This window comes from Leucoraja erinacea, chromosome 3 (genome assembly GCF_028641065.1).
Source record: "Leucoraja erinacea ecotype New England chromosome 3, Leri_hhj_1, whole genome shotgun sequence".
In the NCBI taxonomy this organism is placed as follows: Eukaryota; Metazoa; Chordata; class Chondrichthyes; order Rajiformes; family Rajidae; genus Leucoraja; species Leucoraja erinaceus.
In genome coordinates this window covers 50,079,319-50,099,619 of record NC_073379.1, presented here as the reverse complement: position 1 = coordinate 50,099,619, position 20,301 = coordinate 50,079,319, and the positions used below count along the sequence as shown (strand labels likewise).

General features: G+C 45.4%; 1 protein-coding gene across 1 annotated transcript in view; it reads right to left on the bottom strand.

The window, feature by feature from the left end:
- Positions 1-20,301, bottom strand: part of LOC129694122 (paladin-like) — a 137,764-nt gene that overhangs the window by 73,270 nt on the left and 44,193 nt on the right. Inside the window, exons 13-14 of the mRNA XM_055630848.1 lie at positions 14,464-14,598; positions 9,244-9,360 (exon numbers count right to left, since the gene is read on the bottom strand). Coding sequence (XP_055486823.1) covers positions 9,244-9,360; positions 14,464-14,598 — 252 coding nt within the window. The remainder of the gene's footprint in view (positions 1-9,243; positions 9,361-14,463; positions 14,599-20,301) is intronic.

Sequence of the window (20,301 nt, the reverse complement as noted above, 5' to 3'; positions counted from 1 at the left end):
ACTCCAGGTGTGGTCTCACCAAGACCCTATACAACTGCAGTAGAACCTCCCTGCTCCTATACTCAAATCCTCTTGCTATGAAGGCCAACATGCCATTCGCTTTCTTTACTGCCTGCTGCACCTGCATGCCTACCTTCAATGACTGGTGTACCATGACACCCAGGTCTCGCTGCATCTCCCCGTTTCCCAATCGGCCACCGTTTAGATAATAATCTGCTTTCCCGTTTTTGCCACCAAAATGGATAACCTCACATTTATCCACATTAAACTGCATCTGCCAAACATTTGCCCACTCACCCAGCCTATCCAAGTCACCTTGCAGTCTCCTAGCATCCTCCTCACACCTAACACTGCCCCCCAGCTTAGTGTCATCCGCAAACTTGGAGATATTGCCTTCAATTCCCTCATCCAGATCATTAATATATATTGTAAATAGCTGGGGTCCCAGTACTGAGCCTTGCGGTACCCCACTAGTCACTGCCTGCCATTGTGAAAAGGACCCGTTTACTCCTACTCTTTGCTTCCTGTTTGCCAGCCAGTCCTCTATCCACATCAATACTGAACCCCCAATGCCATGTGCTTTAAGTTTGTATACTAATCTCTTATGTGGGACCTTGTCGAAAGCCTTCTGGAAGTCCAGATACACCACATCCCCTGGTTCTCCCCTATTTACAACTCTAACCCCCCTAGACCAAGGTACACCCATATATGGGATGTCAGTGTGGTCCCGACATACCTCAGGGGATGGCCACCAGCCAAATCCCTCAACCTGGAACAATCTACGCTCAAAACACTCATGTTGATGGCACTTGTATCTGCACAGAGGGTCCAGTCACCACACCTATTGCGACTGGCCAACATGAAACATAACATAGAAACATAGAAAGTAGGTGCGAGAGCAGACCACCAGGTCCATCGAGCCCGCACCGCCATTCGCTCATGGCTGAACACTAAACAGACACACTTACCCACAAACAGTAGACACAAGACACAGAACACAAGACACTACCCTCCCCTTTATACCGCTATCACCCCTCTCCACCCCAAGAACCTCGTGATCTCCTGGGGGAGGCAAAAAACCGGATAAAAACCCAGGTCCAATTCGGGAAAAAAATCCGGGAAATTCCTCTCCGACCCCAATCTAGGCGATCGACACTTGTCCAGGAGATCACTCAGGTCTTACTATACTAACCATACCTAGGTCCATATCCCTGCCCTCTCCCCGTAGCCCCTTATCCCCTTGGCAGCTAAAAAACCATCTATTTTAGTCTTAAATATATTTAAAGTTTCTGTTTCCACTGCTCCCTGGGGCAGTGAATTCCATAAATTAACCACCCTCTGGGTGAAGAAGTTCTTCCTCATCTCAGTTTTAAAAGAGCCCCCCCTTATTCTGCAACTATGTCCCCTAGTTCTAGTTTCCCCGATCATTGGGAACATCCTCGGGGCATCCACCCGATCAAGGCCCCTCACGATCTTATATGTTTCAATGAGATCGCCTCTCATTCTTCTAAACTCCAAAGAGTAGAGTTCCAGCCTACTTAACCTTTCCACATATGTCAATCCCCTCATTGCAGGAATTAATCTTGTAAACCTTCGCTGCACTGCCTCCAGGGCTAGTACATCCTTTCTTAAGTATGGACCCCAGAACTGTACACAGTATTCCAAATGTGGTCTCACTAATACTGTGTACAGCTGCAGCAAGACCTCCGTGTTTTTATACTCAATCCCCCTAGCAATAAAGGCCAAAACTCCATTGGCCTTCCTGATTGCTTGCTGCACCTGCATACTAACTTTCAGTGATTCATGTACTAATACCCCTAGATCCCTTTGCGTTGCATTACAACGCAGCTCCTCCTCATTTAGAAAATAACTTGCCCTATCATTTTTTTTCCCAAAGTGAATGACTTCACATTTATTAGTATTAAATTTCATCTGCCAAGTTGTTGCCCACTCACCTAGCTTATCTATATCCTTTTGCAGACTCTTCCTATCCTCCTCATCCCCTACTTTTCCTCCCATTTTTGTATCGTCCGCAAATTTTGATATATTACACTTGGTTCCCTCCTCCAAATCATTTATATAAATTGTGAACAACTGGGGTCCCAGCACCGACCCTTGCGGAACCCCGCTAGTTACCGGTTGCCATCCCGAGTATGAACCATTTATCCCCACTCTCTGCTTCCTATTTGTTAGCCAATCCTCTACCCATGCTAATATATTACCCCCAATCCCATAATTTTTTATTTTTAGCAATAGTCTCTTATGTGGCACCTTGTCAAAAGCCTTTTGGAAGTCCAAGTATACCACATCCACCGGTTCCCCTTTATCCACCTGGGTTGTTACTTCCTCAAAGAATTCGAGCAGATTCGTTAAACAGGACTTCCCCTTCACAAAACCATGCTGGTTCTGTCCGATGAAGTCATGTTTATCCAAGTGCCCCGTTAGTGTTTCTTTAATAATTGTCTCTAACATTTTACCCACCACCGATGTTAGACTAACCGGTCTATAGTTACCCGCCTTCTGTTTACTTCCTTTTTTAAATATAGGTGTTACATTGGCCATTTACCAATCCACTGGGACCGTTCCTGCCTCCAGGGAGTTTTGGAAAATTATCACCAATGCATCCACAATCCCCACCGCTATCTCCCTCAAGACCCTTGGATGTAATCCATCAGGCCCAGGGGATTTATCCTCCTTCAGTCTCATTAATTTCCCTAATACCACCTCCTTGGTGATCTTAATAGTATTTAGCTCCTCCATTCCTACCGCCCCCTGTTTATCCAGCGTTGGAATATTTTTTGTGTCTTCTATGGTGAAGACTGATACAAAATACTCGTTTAATGCCTTTGCCATTTCCATGTTCCCCACCAACAACTCTCCAGCCTCACCCTCCAATGGACCAACGTTCACCTTAGCCACCCTTTTTCTTTTTATATAGCTATAAAAACTCTTACTATTAGTTTTTATGTTGTTCGCTAAATTCCTTTCATAGTCTATTTTCCCCGTCTTAATTAATCTCTTAGTTATTTTTTGCTGACCTTTAAATGCTTCCCAATCCTCTACCCTCCCACTAGCTCCAGACCAGATCTCTTTCATTATCCAGGGACTGATCAAACAGAGCAGACCAGGAACACCTAATCCAGTTGTGGAATTCCGGGCTTACCCGTCAGAACCACGGTTATGTGCCATGACCCACTTACTGTCCTACATAGACACAACCAAAAATATTTGAGGGAGTGAAAAAGCCTTATGGGTCAGTCATAAAAAACCTTATGGTCGGGTGACGAGCCAAACCATTTCGAGATGGCTCAAGCAGGTGCTAAAAGCTGCTGGGATAAACACTAGCATGTACAAATCTCACTCCACCAGGGCAGCATCCACGTTGACGGCCAAAAGAATGGACGTGCCTATAGACCACATCCTGGCTACAGCAGGATGGTCGGGGGAAAGAACGTTCAGAACTTTTTATAATAAGCCGTTGGCAAAACCTGCTTTATTTGCAGAAAACCTTTTTACAGACTGCAAATATTTAATTTAAGCCTAGGGGAGCAATTTAATAGTAAGATTAAACGAGTACTTACCAGTACGAAGTTTGATCTGTATTTTATGAGGAGTTACGATGAGGGATTACGTGAAGAACCCACCCAGCGCGCAGGCGCGGCATACTTCCAAGCAGCGGTGTGGAATCACAGATAGACACTAGTTGAAGTAAAGATAGTAAAGACCAACGAGACATTAGTCCGAATTTGATCTATATAATGAGGGTGGGAGCGGAGGGCACGTAATCCCTCATCGTAACTCCTCATAAAATACAGATCAAACTTCGTACTGGTAAGTACTCGTTTAATCTTACTATTTTACTTCGGAGTCACGTGAGTGACTACGTGAAGACTTCAAAGGTCTGTGATTTCAAACCGTGTAACAGTTATATCACTCACTGCCGAAAGATCATCGAGGGAGGAAGTGGTATCTAAAGACCAACAAGTTTGTTTAGTTATAAAAGAAATGTTTATTAACTATAACAAAAAGTAGCTCCCATGGGCTTTAAATCATAACTTTGCGGTTTCTAAAATGCTATCCGCAAAGACGTCCTGTTCCATCAGCGGTTTTCTATAGAATCGTTGGAATGTCGATTCCCTTGACCATCCCGCTGCTCTGAGGATGTGGTCTAGGGGAACCTGCATCCTATCCGCGGCTGAGGTGGACGCTGCCCTGGTTGAATGGGATTTAAAAACATTTGTGTTAATCCCTGCCATGTTGAGGACCTGTTTCAACCATCTGGATAATGTCTGGCTGGTAACCCGTCCAAAAGGCTTTCTGTGGCTAACCCATAAGGCTTTCTCTCTCCCTCTAAGCGTTTGGGTAGTGTCTAGATAATGATGAAGGTGGGTCACCACACACAGCCTAGGTTCTGGAGGGTAAGCCCGGAAGATCAACGGGGAGTTTGATGTACCTGGTCTACTTTGTTTTACCAACCCCGGCATGGTGAAAGTAATGGTATCTGGGGTGGTCACCATGTAGTTCAGATTTAGCTGATGGAGCGACTGAACCCTTTGAGCTGAGACAAGCGCCATGAGCATAAGGGTCTTATAAGTGGACTGTTCCAGGCTCAGGGATCCCACCGGAGGCCAACCTCGAAGGTGTGTCAGAACTACACTCACATCCCACATGTGGGTGTATCTAGGTGTAGGGGGTTTGGTATTAAAGATCCCCTTAAGGAGTCTGATGACCAGAGGGTGGGATCCCACACTGTGCTGTCCTATCGGCATGAGGTATGCGGACAGTGCGCTCCGAGCCGTATTGATGGCACTGTAGCTCATCTTGAGGTCATGGTGCAGGTGGGCCAGGAACTCCAGCACATCCGAGATCGAAGCCGTCTTGTAGGATGTCCCTGCGTCCAGACAGTACTGTTCCCATTTCCTGATAAAGGTCAGGTACTGTTTTTTGGTGGAAACTCGCAGGGATGCCGACATGGTGGTGATTGTTCTGTCTGATAACCCCAATCCCCGGTAAGGCCTGTTCAAAATCTGGAAACCAGGAGTTTCAATTTTTGGTGGCATGGATGGCTAATGCCAGTTACCGGGTGAGTCAATAATTGGGGGTGGCTATGAAGGACCATAGGTGTCTCTACCACCATGTCGTGGAACATTGGGAACCATGGTTGGGTAGGCCAGTCGGGCACGACCAGAATGCCAGAGGCTGAGTCTGCCTGAATTTTCTGGAGTACCCGACTGATGAGGCAGAAGGGAGGGAAAGCATAGAAAAAGAAATTTCCCCAATCCAGCGTGAAGGCATCTACCGCTGCTGCCTCTGGGTCTGGTTCCCAAGCCACATACATGGGTAGTTGGTGATTTAACCTAGACGCAAACAAATCTATATCTGGCGTACCATATTGCTTAACAATTTTAGCAAATAATTTTGGGTCCAACATCCATTCGATGTTGTCGTTGAATTTTCGTGACCTGGTGTCCGCCACTAAATTTAGCTTGCCTGGTAAATAGGCCGCTGATAGCCAAATATGTCTCTCGACACACCATTGCCAGATTATAGCAGTTAATTTGTCGCATGATACTGATTTTATGCCACCCATGTGCTGGATATAAGATACTGCCGTAGTGTTGTCGATCATAATCCTAACATGCACGTGCCGCATATCAGATGCATATGCTTTTAGCCCATAAAAGGCGGCGAGCATTTCCAAAAAGTTAATGCCCAGTGATTGTAGTAGCGATGCCTCTGAGTTAGTCCATCTGCCACCTGTGCTGTCTATGGAGTTAGTAGCTCCCCAGCCTAAAGCACTGGCATCCGTTGCAATGGTTATGTTAGGATTGGTTACGGCGATAGGACTGTGACTGTGCCAAATATTATCAACCCACCACTGAAGTTCTGATTTGGCTTCAGCGGGTAAATCCATTTTGCGATCATAATGCCCCCTATTAAGGCGTAATGCATGAGTCCTTGCTCTTTGTAGATTTTGATAATGCAAGGGCCCATGTTGGGCAGCCGGGAATGCTGCTACTATAGAGCCAATAACTCTGGCTACATGCCGTATTCTAGGTTGCGGTGTAGCAATTAAATGGCTACAAGCTTCAATGAGTGAAACTGTTTTGTCTCTGGGCAGAGTGACAGTCATGTGAATCGTGTCAATAGTGAAGCCTAGGTAATCCATGTTAGTAGTAGGCTCCAATATTGATTTATCTGGGTGAAGGATAAAACCCAAAGTTTCAAGGAGTTGTTTAGTGGCTAACACTCCTGCGACAGCTTGTTCCCGTGTTCTTCCTAATATGAGAACATCGTCCAGATAGGCCACGACTAAATGTTTTAGTTCTCTCAATTTCTTCATGGCCACTTTAAGAATTTTCGTAAATAGTCTGGGAGCTGTCGTTAAACCATTGGGCAAAGCTCGGTACTGCCATAGCTGGCCCCTCCAGATAAATTTCAGATATTTAAAGTAATCTTTGTGAATGGGTACCAAATAGTAAGCATCTTTGATATCTATGCTTGCCATGTAGTATCCCTTGGAGATCAGTTGTCTGGCAGTGACAAATGTCTCCATTTTGAAATGTTGATACTCAACAGACTGATTAAGTGACGTCAGATCAATAATAATGCGACGTCCACCATCTTTTTTGGTTTTGAGAAAAATATTTGATACAAATTCTTGCGGCTCGTGTGTGGTCATTTCTATGATGCCTTTAGCCACGAGCCGATCAAGTTCAGCTTGTCCTTATACCTTCTCAACTGTCGAGGGAAGGAACACCCTTTGGGGCATGTGCTGAACTGGCGGTTCTACGCCTGGTTTGAACTCAATTTTGTATCCACTAATACTGTTGAGTATAAACTTATTGTTAGTAAGGGAGCACCAAACATGCTTGAAGAACCTCAAACGTCCCCCTGTTAATACTACACCCTTTGTCTGTGTATGTTGACAGGAACCAGACCCACCTACCTCCATGTTCACTTGTGGGGTCGTTTTCGGTGGGTCTGGCCCAAGGTTGTCCGTGTTGGTGCTGCGGTGGGGCGGCGCATCTTCCCACGGCTCCGCCCTGGGCCCCGCTCTAAAAAAGAGCTCTGGGGGTAGTGGGAGGCGGTCACCAGGCTTTCACCAGCTCGGTATCTGCTGGTGGCTGCCGAGGCGTGCGGCCAACTGGGTGTCTTCACCCTGCTCGGTCCTGGCCCTGCCCTCATGAGGCCTACTGGTTTTGCCGCCTCTTCCAACTCCTTCAGCCTTTTGGCCAGATCCGCACCAAATAGCAGCGCCTCTCGTTCGGGCGCTGGAGCTTTACAGAGGCCGGCATATGTTGGGTTGAGGGCAGGCCTGATGTTGTCCCGCCGAAGGCTATTTAGCTCATAGGTGGTGCTGCACATCAATGCGAGTGCATCCTGCTGGGGTATGGTCAGGTCTTCATTCCCAACGGACCGAGCAAAGGCGGTGACGGCTGCTGAGTGGAGCTTCAGGACTCGCTGCATCTTGACTTCCTGAGCCCTGATTTGCTGCCCCAGCTGGTTCCAGATCTGCCCATTGACCGTTTTGACCCTCAGCGCCTCGCAATTTTCTGGCGCTGTGTAATTGTCAAGGGCCTGCTGGACAGCCTTGTCCTGCAGCGGGTTGTTGGACAGCCTGTTTATGGTGGCCGCCATTCTGGGTGGCAACACCATCCCAGTTGTTGGGGGCGCTGCATATCGGCCCACTACACCCAGTAGCTCTTCTTCTGGCACGCCCGGCATGCTGATGGTATCCTCCGCCTGCCCTTGGGATAGGCCAGCCCAGTCCTGGCCTCCCTTACTGCCCTCGAACATAGAGGGTACAGAAGGGTGTGGAGAGGAGGAGGCCAAAGCCCGTCCTCCTGGGAGATGCCGCATCTCCTCGTTGATCATTCGCTCTAGGAGCTGCCTCATGCAGCTGATCCGAGCGTCTCCCCTTTTCGGTGGGGGAGAGTGTTCCCGTTCCTCCGATTCATCGGAGGACACCGGCCGGTCGGTCTTATGAGTCGCCTTCCTCCCTGTGCGGGGCGTTGAAATCTGCAGCACTGGGGGCGGCTCGGTGTCGGGTGAGCGGGAGCGTTGAAAAGGCTCCTCCGCTGCGAGAGGCTGCCGTCCCGCTATGGACCCGTCCTCGGGTGGAGTTGGGCAGGCAGTCCTCCTGGCTGGTCGCTTGCGAGAGGCCATGATTCTCTCTGGAGCGACTCTGTAACAAAAAAGGCACTTACCTGAGGTCTTGTCTTTATGCTGCAGCTGGAGAGCCTGGCTCCAGCTGCTGCCGCTGTTGCACTGCTGACGTAATGCCGCGCCTGCACGCTGGGTGGGTTCTTCACGTAGTCACTCACGTGACTCCGAAGTAAAATTTCTTTGTTGTTAGTGTTAAAAAATACTGTTGTGTTTTTTTGACAAACAGATTCATTGGTTGATTACGATAACACACTTCCTCCCTCAAGGACTTCGGGTTACACGGTTTGAAATCACAGAGCTTTAAAATCTTCACGGAGTCACTCATGTGACTCCGAAGTAAAATAGTAAGATTAAACGAGAACTTACCTGTTTGAAGTTTGATCTGTATTTTATGAGGAGTTAAGATGAGGGACTACGTGCCCTCCGCTCCCACCCTCAATAATATTGGTCAAACTGATAACTGATGTCTCTTTTTCTTTACTATATTTATTTCAATAATTGTGTCTTTCTGTGATTCCACACCGCTGCTTTGAAGTATGCCGCGCATGCGTGCTGAGCGGGCTCTTCACGTAATCCTTCATCGTAACTCCTCATAAAATACAGATCAAACTTCAAACTGGTAAGTTCTCATTTAATCTTACTATTATATCTCCTACATTCACATCCAAGTCATTAAAATCTTGTATCACCAGATTCAGGAACAGCTTCTACCCTGCCGTTGCCAGACTACTGAACAGGCTTCCATAAACTAGGGTGTAGTTCTGATGTTCTAACCTATGTCATTGAGGACCTTGGACGTTTTCTCTTTAACTGTAATGCCATAATGCTGTCACACAATTTTCTGCACTCATGCTATTTGTTTCTTTGCATTATTGTTGCATTTATGTATGCCACGATTCTACTCATGTATAGTATGATTGTCACAAATTGCTGGAGTATCTCAGCGGGATGGGAACTCAGTATGACTAGACTGGATAGCACCCAAATAATTGTAACAATAGTGTAACAGCAGCAACTGAGAATGTTTAATAAAACATGTCTTTTTTACATAATAAAATAAATGACTCTGCTGACCTCTGGATTTGGTTGCGCAATTCCACATACAGGCATTTTGGAAACTTTTCTGTAGTTTGCCACTTTCATTTGTCTTCGGCTACTCATTTCATCAAGGTCCAGGTACTCATCGGCCAACTGTGGGTTATAAGGAGAATGAGATGCTGCTGAGCAGTTAAATTTACATTGTGCTTTCTATCAGCAGGAAAAAATATACTTTAGAATATCACTTCCTGATCACTTAAGGGCCTGTCCCACCAGCATGCGATAGCATGCATCTAGCGCGACCAAACGTGGTTGCTTGAGGCGTACGGCCTCGCGGGGCCGGTCCTATTTCGATCGGCGGAGGCGTATGGAATTGTGCGGGGCTGGTCTACTGCTCGTGGAAAAAAAGCAATTTTCATGTCTGGCTGCATTGGTGGTCCGGAGCGAAGTGCTTCAAAGAGTTTGCGGCCAGGGTGAGAGGGGTCAGAGATGATTTTACCCACTCGCTTACTGGCCCTTGCAGTGTACAGTTCGTCAACGGGGGGAAGGTTGCAGCCAACAACCTTCTCAGCTGATCGAACGATTCGCTGCAGCCTCTGGATGTCGTGTTTGGTGGCTGAGCCAAACCAGACCACAATGGAGAAGGTGAGGACAGACTTGGATGGCCGTGTAGAATCGGACTGTCATTGCCTGTGGCAGATTGTGTTTCCTCAGCTGCCGTAGGAAGTACAACCTCTGTTGTGCCTTTTTGACTTTGGAGTTATTGATGGTTTAAGGTCCTTGGAGATAATGCTTCCAAGGAACTTAAAGGACTCTACAGATGTGACTGTGGTGTTGTTAATGGTGAGTGGAGGGAGGGGAGGGGGAGCTCTCCAAAATTTACTATCAATTCCACTGACTTGACTGTGTCACTTCCTGTCTGTTGGCAGATTCTTCCCCATCCTGGATCAGTCCAATCAGAGTTGTGTCGTCCGCAAATTTGAGAAGCTTGACAGAGGAGTCTGTGGAGGTGCAGTCATTGGTGTACAGAGAGTAGAGGAGAGGGGAGAGTACGCAGCCTTGCGGTGCTCCTATGCTGAGGGTCTGCGGGTCCAATATGTGCTTTCCCAGCCTCACATGCTGCTTCCTGTCTGTCAGGAGGTTGGTGATCCACTGACAGAGGGGTTCAGGCACAGTTAACTGGGAGAGTTTGGAGTGTAATAGCTCTGGCACAATGGTGTTGAATGCAGAGCTAAAATCCACCAACAAAATCCTTGCATAGGTCCCCTGGCAGTCTAGGTGCTGGAGGATGAAGTGCAGGCCTAGGTTGACTGCATCATCCACAGATCTATTGGCCCAGTATGCAAACTGCAGAGGGTCCAGCAGGGGGTTTGTGATATTTTTCAGCTGGGCCCGCACGTCTTTCAAGGGTCATCATGACCACAGAGGTCAGTGCGACAGGCCTGTAGTCATTAACACCAGTAACCCTTGTCTTTTTGGGTACAGGGCCAATAGTGAAGACTTTGAACCAGGCAGGGACAGTGCAGGTTTGCAGGGACTGGTTGAAAATATCTGTGTAGACCGGTGCCAGTTGTTCAGCACAGAGCTTGGGAGTAGAGGGGGAAACATTGTCCGGTCCTTGAGATGTCCGGCTTTTCTGTCTTCTGAATAGCCTCTCCACCTCCTTATTTTCTATTATTGGTGATGGATAAGTGACCAGACTGATGATGGGCAGCGAGGAGTGGGTGGGTAGTGGACAAGGACCCAGTCTTTGCAAACTGGAGTCAGGCTGTAAGTGGGTGTTAAGAGGCGATTGGAGAGGGTTGGTTGGGGAAGGGCCTAGCCTTTGCAGACTGGAGTCAGGCTGTAAAGGGGCTGTCCCACTGCGGTGACCTAATCCACGAGTTCAGAAGAGTTTGCCCTCGACTCAAACTCACACCATGGTTGACACGTGGTCCTAAAATGTCCTATGAGGTCACTGGAATTCTCCTTCATGCTCAAAGGAGGTTCCCGCATACTCGCGGCCTCAGCTAGGTCGCGGAAAATATTTCAGCATGTTGAAAATGTTTCTGTGAGTAAAATTTAGTCGGCATGGTTCTTTTTAACTCGTAGTGCAGTGGAGTGGGGTCGCTATTTAGTTGCAGGCAGTCGAGGGCAGCCGTAGGCAATCTCCTTCACTGACAGAGCATTTTTATTGGCTCATTGGAGTTTTCAGGACCAAAGAAAACCGACCGGTAGGTAGAATGCCCGCTAAACTTTATTATCAGTTGTCTGACTTCTTAAAAGTGTCTACGATCATTCTCTTCCCTTCTGTCCCCCTCTCTCTCCCTCCCATCCCCCACCACCTCTGCGCTCTCTAAAGGACTTACCGTACGCTGTGCAGCCGTCTTTTACCTTCCGCTTATACCAAACTCGCTTATTTCACACATACAGCACTGGAGGTCAGAGTTAAACCTGGGACACTGGAGTGGTGACCAGAATTGCGCACAATCTTTCAAACACAAAGTATATTGAAGTTCTTCTACAACTGTAACATGGAATCGCAACTCTTTTGGTCAATGCCTCAGCTGATGAAGGTAAATCTTTTCCTTAACAACTTGTCTATCTGTTTTCTCATTTTCAGGGACTCGTACACCAAGGTTTCTCATTGTAACAAATCTCCCCAGTCCCATGCCATTCACTGTGTGTGTCCTGCCCTGATTTAATTTTCAAAATGCATCACTCTGCACTTTTCCAAGCTGAATTCCACTTGCCATTCCTTTGCCCACTTTCCCCAGTTGATCTGAATCCTTTTGTAGCCTTGGACAATCATTTTTACTGCCCACCGTACCAACAATTTCAAAAGTATCTGCAAACTTACTAAACATGCCATCGACATTTTCAACCAAATCATTACAATACAAGACACTAACAAGGAACAAAGCACAATCCCTATAGCAAACTATGCCGCTGATTTTAAAAGCAACCTCCTCTACCAGCCTCTGTCCCACACTACCAAGCCATCCTTGCATCCACTTCATTATTCACCCTGGGACTCCTTCCAAGCTAGCCTCTCATCCAGGATATTTTTTCAAAAGTCTATGTAGACATTAGTCTATAAGTCTACAGTAACATGGGCTAATGTTGCTGAGTTTACAAAAGAGGTTGTAGGCTAATGTCTGCAATCCTCATCAATCCTCTTGGTCACCTCCTCAAAAATCTCAAACAAAATTGTGAGACATGATTTCCCATGGACAAAGTTATGCTGCCTATCCCTAATCAGTACTTACCCTATCAAATGCAAACAAATCTAAAGCTCCATCAGTCTCCTCACTTTTTCTGATCAGAGTAAACCTTAGGATTTATCCACCTTTGTGGATCTAGACCTAGACCTAGCAGCTTCTCCTTTCTACTATCAATATCACTGTTCCCTCCCCTGGACTCACTAGTTTATGTTTCCTTCTCCACTGTAAATAAGCGAGTTTGGTATTCCAAAAAAACGCAGGGAATTATGGGATTTGTCAAAGGACACTCGCTATAAAGAAAAAGCCAAAAAAGCGCTGACTGTATAAACTGTGTATAAATTCTTATCTTTATTCATGATTTATGTGTAAAAATATATTTAATCTGAGGAACGGGGGTGCCAGGTGATGGGAGAACAGGGTGTACCAGCGAGATAGAGGGGGCAGGTGTGAGTTTGAGAAGGGGGGAGACTGGACTGGCGGGGAGACATTCTCTGCAGTTACACGCACACAGACCCGCGCCTCATTTGCAGCCAGGATCGAACAGGGGTCCCTGGCGCCGCGAGCGCCACCGAATCACCACTGGACCGTCCCCATCCGGGGGGCTGCCGGAGACGTCTGGACCAATGGTACACCGGGCTGGAGCAGTGGCCCCCAGGCCCACAGCCAGTGCGGAGAAGTGCCAACCCCAGCTCAACTCCGCCTGCCCGCCGAGCCAACCGACAGCCCCAGACCGACGGGACAGTGGTCCAGAGCAGCGGCCCACAGCCAGTATGGAGAAGAAGCGCCAACTCTAGCCCAACCATGCTCCAACTACCGAGGAACCCGCACCCCGACGGGCCGACAGCCTCACCCCCCGCCACACCTAGTGGCCAGCGGCCAACCACCCCCCCCCTTGGCGCCAGTTGCAAGTCCATGGCCACCACCGCTCCAGGCCTGTGCCCCGGCTGATGGCCAACATGGCTAGACAGGCAGAGCCAAGCTGGAGCCAGCGCCTCCACCCAGTGCCGGCTGCAAGGCCACCAGGGCCACCCCGGACACACCCGGAAACGGACGGGACACCCGGGAGAGTACGCGGACAGCCCAGCAGCAACTCAACAGCGCGCAGAGACCCGAGCCCGACCCCGACCACGGAAGAGATGCAAGCCTACACACAAGCAACACCACAGCTGTTTATAGCGAGTGACCTATGACCTGGGCATGCGCAGTCAGAATACCGAACTCGCTTATAAAGATGGGAAGTATTCATTTAAGACATCAAGTGACTTTTGCGTATTTACTCATTAATAGATAAAAAAAAACATGGATGTTTGCGAAAATGGAAGTCGTTCGATACCCAGAGATGGCATGTAACAAAAGTAGCACGGTGGCACAGCCTTCCTTTCCCGGTGGTCATCCATCTATCTGACTGAATGTGCAGTATAGCCTGGAATTCCCATCTACCGTATAACAGTCACTGCCTCCTGTATACTTCAGAGCGAGTCCAACTGCCACTCTGACTGATCCATGCTGTCTGAGAGGAGCTGCAGCTGAACACAATTCTTCCTAATGTAGTTGCTGGGATACTTGACATCTCCCTCAGCCCTCACTCATCAGAGAGGAGCATACCACTCAGCAGATTGCCATTTCTACCTTGAGGTTTAAGCATCAGCTTACCTTGCCTTATCATAAGTAGTCAACACTCAGTCCCCTCACTAAAGCCTTCCTCATCAAAGCCTCTGCACATAGGACCTCAAATGGCCCTTCTCAACATGGTCACCCCAACTAGACCTTGCCTCCCTTTCAATGTTCTGCTGCACATTACGATCCTTGCACCAAAATGTGATTATGGTAATCAAACCTCAAACCACTGTTGTTGCCAATATTGACATATTGAATACATGCACACAAAATTTACAAAAACCTATCTGTACTGAGAACAAAGATAAATAATGTCCAAAATCAACGCAAATACTAATGGTAAAATATATTGCATAATTACGCTCAAGTTGCTTTAGTCATTAAATTATACAACTTGAAAAAGCTATTTTATTTTTAATCGTTTTGATGAACTTACAAGAACACAGAGGCGCTGCGTGAGGAGTTTATCAGGTGTCTTCATCTCATATCTGAACATAGCACTCAAAAGCCTATAGAAGAAAGGCTTCCTTCGGATCCAGGTACTGAACATGACTGAGAAGGCCAATGGGTACTGGGAATGGAAAAAGACAGGTCGGATACAAATTTTACAAAAAATACCCTTTACATCCAAATGTAGCATTGTTTTGGCATTTACAATTGGAACTAATTTACAACAATAAAATGAGTGATCAAAATGGATATGGGGAGTCAATTGATGTTTAGAAGATAAACAGCCCCTCCCCATTCTGAACTGCCCACGTTGTTAGCCAGAAAGTCACAGCACGGAAATAAGCCCTCTGGCCCACCGAGCATGTGCCAACCATTAACCACCCACTTACACTAATCCTACATTTGTCCCATTTTCTATACACCCCCTCCCCCCCCCCCCCCCCCCCCCCCCCCCCCCCCCCCCCCCCCCCCCCCCCCACCCCACCCTCTGTTAGGAGAGAGCAGTGGTTTTATTAAGAACCTGAAGAAGAATCTTGACCCAAAATGTCACCTATTCCTTCTCTCCAGATATACTGCTTGTCCTGCTGAGTTACTCCAGCTTTTTGTGTCTATCTTCAGTTTAAACCAGCATCTGCAGTTCCTTCTTATGCAGAGGTTTTATTATGTTGATTGGTTGAAAAGGGAAACATACTGTATGTTATAAGTTTTGCTAATATTGTTTCTAAATCCAAATAGTGGTGAGAACAAGAAAATACATATTGATTAATCAGTGACTAAATTGTACTCAGGGAGCATGCAGAAACGGAGGAATTGAGGTGTAAGCAGATCATCCATGATCTGATTGGTGGGGCAGGCTTGAGCATCTAGGCAGCCTGACATAAAAGTCGATTTCATTGTCATTGCTCTTAAGGACAAAATGTGTGAAGTTGTGAACCGGCTGCTTAGCAAGATAGCTATTAAAAAAAAGAGTAGAAAACAAACATGTGCCTCTGTTCTACAACACTCCTCTTGCCCCAAACGTCTACCTACCATTCTACCCTGGTTTGACTTCCTAAAATAAAATGCCTCACACTTATCTGAATTAAATTGCATTTGCCATTCCCTGATTTACCTTGCCAATCAGGATCCCACTGTAATTCTTGGTGATGAGTTGCTTTGAAAGATTGGTTATGACGTATGTCAACTCTAACCTCATGAAGTATCTGGACCCACAACAATACAGCTACTGCCACAATATGTTCTATGTTCTATCCCTATGTAATTGAATCCCCACTTCCTCATTGGCAGACCACAATCAATACGAATTGGGAACACTGCTTCCTCGCTAGCCATCAGTGCACGAGCACCTCAAGGCTGTATGCTCAGTCCCCTACTATATTCTCTATGCCCATGACTGTGTAGTCAGACACAGTTCCAATGACTTATTTAAATTCACTGATGATATTGCCTTTGCTGATGAGTTATGGGCAATGATGAGTCAGAGTGCAGGAGAGAGATTAATAATCTGTTTGAATGGTGCAACAAAAATCTTGCTCTTAATGTCAGCAAGGTCGACAAGTTGATTGTTAAATTCAGGAGTGTAAAGCTGAGGATCCTTGACGGGACGGTTGAGGAAAGAATCAACAGGTTCAAATACATACCCACTTTTATAAGGCATTGTTTCTAAGTGGATTTTAGTAAGTCAATTGGCACCATGATAGGCTGATCCAGAAATTAAGATGCACAATAGTCATGGTGACTTGGTCATTTGGATTCAGAACCAGCCTACGAATAGAGGACAAAGGACTCCTTCAGAAGGACATTATTCTGGCTGGAGGTCTGTGACCAGTGGAGTTCTACAGGGATTTACAGTACGCTGGGACCTCTGTCCTTTGAGATATATAAATGACTTGGAGGTACATATAGATGGGATGGTTGGCAGGATTGCATGCAACACCAAGATTTCTGGAGTTGCAGACAGTGAGGAAGCATGTCGAAGTAGACAGCAGGATGTAGATAAACTGGAGGAGAAATGACACATAGATTTTAATCCTCACAAGTGCAGGGTGTTGCACCTTGAAAGGTCAAATGTAAGGAGAGGTTATATGGTTGATGGCAAGACAATGAACAAGATTGATATGCAGAATGGTCTTGGAGTCCAAGTCCATAGATTGGCAAGGGTGTTATGTATATAGGTTATAGGAGCAGAATTAGGCCATTTGGCCCATTAAGTCTACTCTATCATTCAATCATGGCTGATCTATCTTTCCCTCTAAACCCCATTCTCCTGCCTTCTCCCCAAAACCCCAGACACCCTTACTAATCAAGAATCTGTCAAACCCAGCCTTCAAAATATCCATTGACTTGGCCTCCACAGCCGTCTGTGGCAATGAATTACACAGATTGACTACCCTCTGACTTGGAAATTCCTCCTCATCTCTTTCTAAAGCCATGTCCTTTTATTCCGAGGCTATGGCTTCCGATCCTAGACTCTCCCACTAGTAGAAACATCCTCTCCGCATCCACTCTATCTAGGCCTTTCACTATTCGGTAATTTTCAATTAGGGACTTCCCCTCATCCTTCTAAACTCCAATGAGTACAGGACCAGTACCATCAAACGCTCATCATATATTAACCCAATCACTCCTGGGATAATTCGCAGAAACATCCTCTGGACCCTCTACAATATCAGCAAATTGGAGAGGAGGAGAAGATATAGGGCCAAAAACTGCTTACAATAATCCAAATGTGGTCTGACCATTATTGAATTGTGTAGTAGACATGAAGGGCCGAATGGCCTACTCCTGCTCCAATGACTTATGAACCTAGATCACTGAAAGCAGCAACACAAGTAGATAAAGTGATTTTAAAAAAAGGCATATGGTATGCTTGCCTTGATTTGTCAGGGCATTGGGTAGTACAAGAGTCAGAAAGTCATGATGCAGCACTATAAGACTGCGATTAAGCTGCATTTGGAGTATTGTGAGCAGTACTGGTTGCCCCATTACAGGAAGAATATAAACCTCTTCTGAACCCTATCTTTGAAAGAAATATTTTCTTTGGAATGCTGGAGGTTGGGGAGAGACCCGATAGAAGTATACATAATTATGAGTGGCATAGATATGACAGACAGTCAGAACCTTTTTCTCGTGTTGGAAATATCTAAAATTATAGGGCATGGCTTTATCAGGAAATGAGCAAAGTTTAAAGCAGAGGGTAAGATTTTTTGGCCAGCGGAGCAGCGGGGCTGGAGACCGCCAGGTGAGCCGTGGGGCTGGAGAAAGCCAGCGGATCCACGGGGCTGGGGCTGGAGAAGATTTATATCCGTGCCAAAAAAGGGGGTACAAAATTGGACTGGGACAATTTTACTAGTGTGCGAAAGCAAGTCGATCGTGCAATTAGGAGTGCTCATAGGCAACATGTTTCCTCTATTCTTGGGTGAGAGCAACCGAAGGCTTTTTGGAGATATGTGAAATCCAGACGGACAGACAACACTGGTGTCCAGATGCTTAAAGTGAACAACTGTCTGATCACTGAGGACCAGGCGAAAGCAGAAGCTCTTGCAAACAAATTTCAACACGTTTTCACCCGGGAAGATGTGGAGCCTTCATCATTTCCAGTCCTTCTGCCCAGCCCATATGCTGATATGCCTGCTATTAAAATTGAGGTTGAAGGTGTCAAGAAGTTATTGCTCAACATTAATACCACAAAAGCAATTGGTCCAGATCAGATACAGAATCAAGCCCTCAAGATCGCAGCCGAAGAACTGGCTCCAGTTTTGCAGTTCATTTTTCAACAATCGCTTGACTCGGGCGATGTTCCGCTGGATTGGAGGAAGGCCAAAATCACTCCTCTCTTTAAGAAGGGTTCAACCACCAACCCAGCGCAAGCACGCATGCACGGCACGCATACCCCCATCCACATTAACGGGATGGAGGTGGAACGTGTTTCTAGCTTCAGGTTCCTGGGAGTCAACATCTCCGATGACCTCTCTTGGACCCACAATACCTCTACTCTGATCAAGTAGGCTCACCAGCGTCTCTTCTTCCTGAGGAGACTGAAGAAGGTCCATCTGTCTCCTCAGATCCTGGTGAACAACTTCTACCACTGCACCATCGAGAGCATCCTTACCAACTGCATCACAGTATGGTATGGCAACTGCTCTGTCTCCGACCGGAAGGCATTGCAGAGGGTGGTGAAAGAGGATTGCGCCCCTTACGATCTAGGAGCGATCATTTTTTCCCCAATAAAGCTGAATAATATGTTATATAAGAAGAATCCAATTATACAAAATACAATATGAATCTGGAAACAAATAAAATTAACTTTAAAATTAAGAAATTTATCAGTGTTAACACCAATAGTGAATAACCCAGTATTTAAACCATCTAGTATGGATAAAACATATAAACAATGGGAAAAAGTGGGAATTAAAAAGGTAGGTGATTTATATGAATTGGGAAATTTATTATCATTTCAACAACTAAAATCAAAATTTAAATTGAATAACAATCAATATTTTAAATACCTACAGGTATGTGACTTTATGAAGAAATATATACCAAGATTCCAAAGTATAATTTAAGACCCACTGGAAGAAGTAATGAATATCAATGCGGAATCAACAAAATTAATATCATACTTGTATAACAGTATTTTAAATATAGAATTACCATCAACAGAGGCAATTAGAGAAGACTGGGAAAAATAATTAATGATAAAAATCTCAAAAGAAACATGGGCTAAAATATTTGATACATATACATGTTTGATCAACGCTAGACATAAATTAATTAATTAATAAATAGATTATATTATTCCAAAACTAGGTTGAATAAATTTTATCCAAATATTTCTCCCATTTGTGATAAATGTCTTTCTCAAAATGCCAATATTACGCACTTATTTGTCTCTTGTACAAAATTTTATAAATTTTGGTGTGATATATTTGATATATTCTCAAAGCTATTCAAGACAAAAATGGAACCTAACACTGAAATGATTATATTTGGAATAAGTGGAGATGGGAACAAATTAAATACACACCAAAACTCATTTTTCAATTATGGGTTAATAATAGCAAAAAAACATACTTAAATTTTGGAAAAATGCTAATATAGCAACATTTAAAATGTGGATCAGTAATATGCTGGACACAGCCCATTTGGAAGAAATGAGACTCCTCCTAATAGTCAAACAAGACCTATTCTTAAGGAGTTGGTCCCCATTTATTAATTTCTTGGATTCATGTGGTGACATAGTATCATGAAAACCAACAGTTTCAGGTATGGGTGAAAGATGATTTCGAATATTTAAAAAAAAAACATCTCACTGTGGCAATGGAATAGTCTCCCTCCTGCTTTCCTTCTTCACTTATTCCTTCTCTTTCACTTTTTCTTTATTGGTTTTTCACCCACGCTCACTAATCTATTCTTCACTTTTCACAACCTCTTTTTCTTCTCTCCTTTCCCACTTCTCTCTTTAAAAAATAAGGGGAGTTGTACAGAGAATGTAATATGTTAATATCGTTTTGTACCAATGCATTGTACTCACTTCTAATAAATAAAATATTGTTTTAAATAAATAAATAAATATTAAAAAAAATTAAAAAGACAGATGTGTACAGCAATTCGTTCTTCCCACGCACAATTAAAGCATGGAATAATCTCCACCAAACTATAGTTACCCAACCAGATGCAACTAAATTTAAAGTAGCACTTTCTTCCCAATAACCCTTTCTGGCTTAATCCCTCCCTTCACCACCTCCAGTTTAAATTCCAGTTGGAATATTTTGGAGGACCAAGTAACCACGAACCAAGAACCAAGAAGGTGGTCAGGGCCTGA